Source organism: Protobothrops mucrosquamatus, unplaced genomic scaffold (assembly GCF_001527695.2).
Source record: "Protobothrops mucrosquamatus isolate PMUCROS unplaced genomic scaffold, P.Mucros_1.0 scaffold304, whole genome shotgun sequence".
NCBI classification, from domain to species: Eukaryota; Metazoa; Chordata; class Lepidosauria; order Squamata; family Viperidae; genus Protobothrops; species Protobothrops mucrosquamatus.
Window position 1 is genome coordinate 87727 of NW_015386646.1, and position 7875 is coordinate 95601.

Here is a 7875-nt window from a genome sequence, read left to right on the forward strand (position 1 = left end):
GCTTATTTGAAGAATCACTCAAATGAACAATTTTTATCAATATGGAGAAGATGGATTGTTTATATTCAAAATAAGCTTAGAATGGTGGAATATAATCTAGGCTTTTAGATAATGTGTTTCTTTTTTTTATATATTTCACCTTCTTATGTAGAATAATATTTTGTGGAGTTAGGGATATTAATAGTAGTTTACTTTTAGTTGAATAGTATCCTGGGATAAGGTTTGGGAAGTCCGGGTGGGGGGTGGGGGGTGGGGTTTTTATGCATTGTGTTGTACTTGTGATGTGTTTTTTTTTTATGATAAAAACAATAAAAATTTATATCTTAAAAGAGTATATAACGGCAATTCGGAAATAAACCTCCGTCTGAGCATGTGAGAGAAATAGGCAGGGATAGCGACACCTGTCCAATGGCGCCATGCACAGTAGTTCAGTAGGCAGTGAGAACTGGAAGGAGAAGGTTGTGTTGCAGTTGACTCGTCCACTAGATGAATTGAAAATGAACCCTGACATAGAAAATCCCTCCAAATGTGAAGTGTGTGCAGTAATACGATTCCTTTGTGCGAAAAAACTTTCGGCAGCTGCGATTCATTGCGAACTGTGTAATGTTTACAGACCAAGCGCAATGAGTGAAGGTGTTATACGTCAATGGTGTTGCATGTTTAAAGATGGACGAACTTACGTGCAGGATGAGGCAAGAAGTGACCACCCGATGAACTTGTGCAGGAAATTGACAAAAAGGTCCGTGAAGTCCGTTGGTTCACGATGTCTGCACTTTCTTTACACTTTCCCCAAATTTCTCAGACTATTTTATACAAGGTAGTGACAGAAAATTTGGGATATCGCAAGTTCTGTGCTCGTTGGGTGCCAAAACTCCTTTTTGAGGAGCACAAAAAACACACTGAGTGGGTTCATGATGCTGTTACAGGGTGGCTTCATTCATAGGCGGGAGATTTTTTTGCAGAAAGAATTTCAAACCTTGTAAGACCTTATGACAAGTGCCTCAATTTGAATGGCGATTATGTCGAAAAGTAATGTAATATTGTAGTTTTCTAATGTGTATAATAAAAGTTCTGTATCTGCGAGTATCTGTCATTGATAACCAAAAGGAGGTTTCTTTCCAAATTGCCCTCATATAACTAGACAGAAGGAATGTTAAACCAAGATAGCAGTTGATGAATGTGTTATTCGAATTCAATGTGAAATCCTTGCGTTCCTCAAATGAATTAGCAGAGAAGTTAATATACAATATTCAGGGCATAATTAGAGATAGTGTGGGATTCGGAGTAGTATCTTGATTCAACCACAGTTTTACGGCTATGAAATCCTGGACTTCTTTACCAAACTTTGATAAAAATGAATATGCAATGTAATAGTGTTGATGAGTAAGATTACATTACATAGAAATTCTGGAAAAGAAACAATTTTTTTAGAATGACTTTTCAGGACATTTCATTCACTCAGCTGTGAAACCCGCCCAGACTATGTAATTTAGCACCAGGCACAAACGGAGTAAAATACTCTTTTCTTTATAAGTTTCTAGTTATAACTGATACAACTGAAGTGTACTTCAGCTTCCACAATCCTTCCACTAAATGACCAACCAAGGGATTTTGGGACTTGAAATTTAACATATTTGGAAGGCTATTTTTAGTTCAATGCAACCGACTTGATTACTGCATTTTAGCAACATATTTTTTTTGTGCGTCATCCAAGCTTGATTGCCCTCCGACCCATTCTCTGCTTCTTCTTGTCTGAACCCAGGAGTCATGGCGCTTATCTGGACAGTATATTGTGGTGCTCAAGGAGGAAACCCTTAAATCCCAAATCCTACAAACCGTTAAGCGTTTGCAAGCCAGAGCAGCCAAGCGTGGCTATATGACCAAAATCCTGCATATCTTTGAGGAGCTTATCCAGGGCTTTGTTGTGAAGATGAGCAGAGATGTGCTGCATATGGTAAGTTCAATTCAAACTTGATTGTCCCCATGTTAACCTGCCAGTTAACCCTAGGACAGTGATGGCGAATCTTTTAGAGACCGAGTGCCCAAACTGCAACCCAAAACCCACTTATGCATCGTCGGGTGCTGGCTGGGTGTGGCCCATTAGGTGGGTGTGGCCCATTGGGTGGGTGTGGCCCATTGGGTGGGCGTGGCTGCGGTGGTAACGGCAGACTGGGTGGGACTAAAAAGTTTAATCAATCAATTCCAACTTTGCGAGATCTTTTTTTTTCCCGCGAGAAGTTGAAATTGACTGAACCTTTTTTTTTTTTTGCACACGGTGGTGGAGGCCTAAAGGGGAAAGGTTTTATAAAACCCAACTGAAGGCCTAGGACTGGGGCAACGGTGCACATGCCCACAGAGAGGGCTCTGAGTGCCGCCTCTGGCACCCATGCCATAGGTTCGCCACCACTGCCCTAGGAGTCTGCATGTAAAAAAAATGGCTTCTGTTCAGGCAGGTAGTCCTCACTTAAGGACTGATCACTTAGTAACCATTTAAAGTTACGATGGACCCAAAAAATGTTACTTACGATCCATACTTGAAATTCCAATGGAAGTCTGCCCCTTACAGTCACGTGATCGCATTTTCGGCACTGAGTAATCAACCCAGTTGTAACATTGTAAATCACAGCTGTGCAGTGTCCCACGGTCACATAACTGCAGTGTCCCACGGTCACATAACTGATTTATAACTTATTTGCCAGAAACTGGTGTTTACTTTCGGTTTCCGGCCAAAAAGTTCATTGCGGACAGTAGCTTTGCTTTGTGATAGCAGTGTTTGCTTTATGACTGCGGTGTTCACTAATGACTCACAAAAATGTCATCAAATCGGGTCAGTCATGTGATGAGTCACTTAATGACTGGCATGACTTATGACTAATTATGGGTTCAATTTCAGTTAAGGACTACTGGGATATTATGGGCAGAGCTTTGATCAAATTATCATGGCAGCCATCTTAACTTTTTTGACCATACCTTATGGTACGTCTTCCCAGTTATTAACACAACTGTCAATAGCAACTGAATATATAAACAACAAACCTGGTAATATTGTGATTTAACCAATTTACTTGGAATGTTTGCTATAAATTAAATTTATATTACCTCTGTTATTTAATACAAATAATATTATTCTATATGGGAGGAATATCTTTCTGTTAGTTCCTTATTAGATGCTATTTTTCACCACGTTCCAAATCAGAATTTGTTCATCATTTGGGGCGATCTAGTACAAGTCTCCATTGCAAAGAATTAATTTTACCATATTTACAGAAGACTTCCATATCTGTTTGTGGGTGTGCATGTATGTTTGTGTGTGCTTGCTCATGATTGCTGGCTAGAGATAATGTTGTCTACCAGTGGAAAGCATCACTGTAAGGAAGCATGTCATAAACGGAGGCTTGATTTATATTTAATCCTTCCTCATCAATGAAAAAAAATCAGTCTCTGCTAATCTTAACTACAGATTCTTTTGAAGTGACTTCTGGTGATTATTCAGAGGGGCCCACATTATTTTCTTAGCAATAATAGTTGTGTTCTTCCCAGTTATGGGATTTCTTAGTAGTCTCCCATTCAAGTACTCACCATAGGTTAGTAAACGTTGGCTAGATGTTGCCACTTGCTGTGGGAGATAAACTTTTCTGGATTTTTTTTATTTCCAGGAGTGACAAAAAACCTTTATTCAGCAAAAAAAAAAAAAATCAACATATTGCAGCTACTGAATATGGCATTCCAAATGATTTAAATTTTTAATTGGAAGTGACTTGTATTTTGGCAAATTGCTTAAGCTATGATAAGGCAGTAATTCATACTTTGCCTTAAGAACCAAAGCACATTCTGAGTTGGAATTGTTGACATACTAATTTTAGAATTCTCAAAGACTGTGTGAGATTATTCTTATCTACCATCACACGCAGGGTGTGTAAACACATACTTTACAGAGATAGTTCACTGAGAAAATTAGCTACAGATTTGGATCATACCATTTTGAATGGCATAGTGTCCAGTCTTTGTAGTACCCTTTGTTTCTTTATATTAGTAATTGATTTTTGATTATTTCCTTTGCATTTTTAGAAAGGGCTTTTTCTATAGAAAAGTAGGTATTTTTCAGCTTGTACACTTGTATGATTTGGTAAATTGTTTTTATAATAATATGCCTCTGATTTTCTGAATGTTCACAGACCCATGATGGATAGAGAACAGATGTCAATAATTAGCATATCTTTGTGGCTTCAGCCATGTTTGCAAAAATGGCAGTGTATATATAAAGCATGCTTTTATCATGAGGCTGTACCCAGCTTTGTTGAGAGGGCTTGTTTTTAGGAGTCATTTGCTTGCCCAGTAATAGACATAGTTCTACTCAGGCCATATAATTCCTACTGGCATCCACATCCTGTGTAGCTACTTCACAGTCTCAGTTGTGAATCTCTCCTGTTCCCATTTATTCCCACAGAAATGGCTAGAGGAGGCATCCTGCAAGAGCTTTGCTGTTTTGTTTACAGTTTGAAAATCAGAGAGCTTTTTCAGCAATTGCTGATTCTGTGCAAACATTTCAAAAGTTTCCGCTAATGTTGCAAGACCCAGTAGGGTAAGGAGGAGTGTTTGGTTAATGGTTTCCCTGATGCCAAATGGATGTCAGGCTGCTTTGTACACAAACGTGGTAGAACACTTGTCCAACAGCACAGTGACCTGAAGTGGATGCACCCAGGCACCACATTTGAGGATGGCCTTCCCTATCCTGGTGTGCAAATAAATGGTCTGGTTGGTTGGGAATTTTGAGAATTGAAATCTAGCTCACTCGGAGGCACTTTCTTGGGAATTTTTTTTTAAGGGAAATAAATGATTCACTGGAGAAGTCAAGTTTGCTGAGACTTTCTACTCTTGGATGGAAGTCTCTGCAGAGCAACTTTCTCCATGTGGAGGCAACAGTATAGAGCCAAAACTTTAACCTTCTGGATTACAACTCCCATCATTTGAAGCAGACTTTTTCTCATTTCATTAGATTTTTAACACCTTCAAAGCATTTAATTCAATGCGGAAAAGATGGGAAAGGGGAAAAGGGGTGTTGAAAGTTAAGATTAGGCAGAAAGGCCATTGGAGATGTGTGGCCAATAATTTTAAAACAATCAATCAATAAAATAATATTGACGTGACCCAGTGGTGGGATTCAAATATGTGAACAACCGGTTCTCTGTGTGGATGCCGCTTCCGGAAGTCCATCTGGCCTGGGCAGCAAAAAATTAGCTACCGGTTCTGCCGAAGTGGTGCTAACCGGCTGAATCCCACCACTGAAGTGACCCTCAGAGAGTGTAGTGGATCCTTTTGGGGAGATTATTTGTAAAACTGGATGAGAACCTGGACAACTCCCCTCAAAAACAATTTGTCTATGAAAAAAGTACTTCAAAATAAAGATTTTTCTATAATACAAAGAATTTTGTGTTGTTTGTTTTTTTTATTCCCAGGAATTACTGGGAATATTTTCGTTTGCTCTGTGTTGTTCTAACTATCCATTCTACTCAATCTTACCTTATCTTAATTTAGCATTCTACCCTCAGTCCTTACATTTTTTGCTTCTGCATTCTAAAGACAGAACATTGAAAATATTCTTGCTTTACGATGCACTATGCTCGTGGCCAGATATCTGTCTGCATATGCATCTGAGTGTGTGTGTGTGTGTGTGTGTGTGTGTGTATGTGTGTGTATAAAGTACATGGCTGGGGGGGGGGGAAGAGAATATATGACCCACATTGTGAACCACCAGTATAGAGTATAGAACATAAAGCATATTGATAGATGTATGTTATATTATATAGATTGGATCGGGGTGGGCATATAAGACCTGTGGACTTCAGCTTCCAGAATTCCTGAGCCAGCATGGATTAGGTGAATGAAGGTCAATTCTCAGATTCATCCTTTACATTCTTGTGTGGTTCTTGTAATGCCAATAGCTTTACATGCGGGGCCGAAACATGCTTTGCGAAATGTATAGCAGAATTACCTGCCGTTTACTGGTACTGTATTTGCGATGGCTCTCTATAGAGTCAACCTGGAACAAGTTGTTTTATAGTGTGGTAAAACAGATGCAAGTATAAGATGCTTCTTTCGCATCCTTTATGTAATTTTTTTCAAAAAGAATATGATAGTCCTGTTGCTTGTGCTGCAATACTTTCCTCTGGTTCTTTTGTGCAGGCTTTGAAACTCCCACATGTGGATTACATAGAAGAGGACTCTTACGTGTTTGCTCAAAGCGTTCCTTGGAATCTTGGCCGGATTGTCCCAGAACAGGACACGCTGAATGAGTATCATCCCCCCAGTAAGCTATCCCTTTCATCTTTTCCACATTTTTTTCCAGAAGCAAGCAGGGACCCTCTGTAAAAAGCAAAGGACATTTATTTCAACAAGAATTAAAAGAATGGGATACAAATTCAAATTCTGCCATGGAATATGGATCAAGTTGAGTTTATTCTTCATTTGGGATTACAGAACTATAGTAATCCTCTTGTTTCTATGAGAGTGAATGGACAATAGGAGGTCCAAGAGAGGAGACAGGTGTTTCTGTTTAGAGGAAACTTCTGATGCTCTCCCAGTTCAAAATCATTGATCCATTTTAGTCTCTTCCAGGATATATATTTAAGAAACACATAGAAAAAGTAAACAAAACCCTTATTTGGAGTGAGAATATTTCAGCCTAAACAGAGTAGCACCTAAATGAGACTGGAGACCTTCCAACTCTTATTTTGGATATCTAAAAAGAGCTTTTGGAAGTTGGGCTGGGTTGGATTGGGAATATATAATGAGAAGAAAGAAGGAAGACTGATCTGTTAACGATTGCTATAGTTTTTATTAGAATTGCATTTTCCTTCCCTGTTCCTAATATTCATGGTTGGAGATAAGCTCATTTGGATGTCAATGGGGACTTTATACCAATTGCCAGTAGAAGCATGTTGGAGACAGAGTCAAAATAATACAAGGTGTAGCCCAAGCCACAACTCCTCATTTCCAGCTATTTAAAAAAAAAACCACTTCAGAATGACAAACTGTGTTGCAATTACTATGTCCATATATTGACTGCAGTCCACAGTTCACCTTCTAGTATCCAGATTTTTAAGTCATAGAATCACAATATTTAACTCATTTCCTTCCATTGTTAATGCACAAGAGAAGTTAAAATTAAGACCACCCTTGCATTGTTGTAATATTGGATTAATATTGAATAATTGGATTAATATTGACAAACAAATTAAAATAAGAAATGCATTTAACTGTTTTAATAAGTATCCCTTCGGTATCACTGATTCTCCCTATAGATGCTGGTGAACTGGTTGAGGTTTATCTGTTAGATACTGGTGTCCAGAGCACCCATCGGGAAATAGAAGGCAAAATATTTGTGACTGAGTTTGAGAACGTCCCTGAAGAAGATGGCACTCGCTTTCACCGCCAGGTGAATATTTTTCTTTCCGGTGGGAAGAAATTCCAGGAATGGTAATTTCAGTACACCTGTGTCAGGCCCAAAACCAAGAATAAACACATGGCAATTCTTCCAGGCTGAGTTCTTTATTGTTTCACAGCTATAGACAAAATCTTGCCAAACTGAGGACTCTACTACAGTATAGTCTGTGAACTATTAGGGAAGGACTGTCTTCATCTTCTTTCTCTCACACATAACATCTGGACTGAGTTGCCTCTTACTTCTCTGGAATGCCCCCCTTGTTCCTGGAGATCCCTCTCCTCACTATATTTCATCACGTTCTGGAACATCTGGTTCATAAAGTTTGGCTAAGTTCTACTTTTATAGTTATAGAGTTAAAACCCAATCAGAAATAAGAAACATAATTTGTAGCTCTTTGGAGCACTTCCTAGAAAGATGTTGGATCAAGTATC

At 38.8% G+C, this 7875-nt stretch overlaps 1 protein-coding gene across 1 annotated transcript in view; it reads left to right on the top strand.

The window, feature by feature from the left end:
- PCSK9 (proprotein convertase subtilisin/kexin type 9) overlaps nt 1-7875 on the top strand; it is a 30312-nt gene that overhangs the window by 9450 nt on the left and 12987 nt on the right. The window contains exons 2-4 of the mRNA XM_015815032.1: nt 1763-1954; nt 6184-6307; nt 7302-7435. Of these exons, the coding sequence (XP_015670518.1) occupies nt 1763-1954; nt 6184-6307; nt 7302-7435 (450 nt within the window). The remainder of the gene's footprint in view (nt 1-1762; nt 1955-6183; nt 6308-7301; nt 7436-7875) is intronic.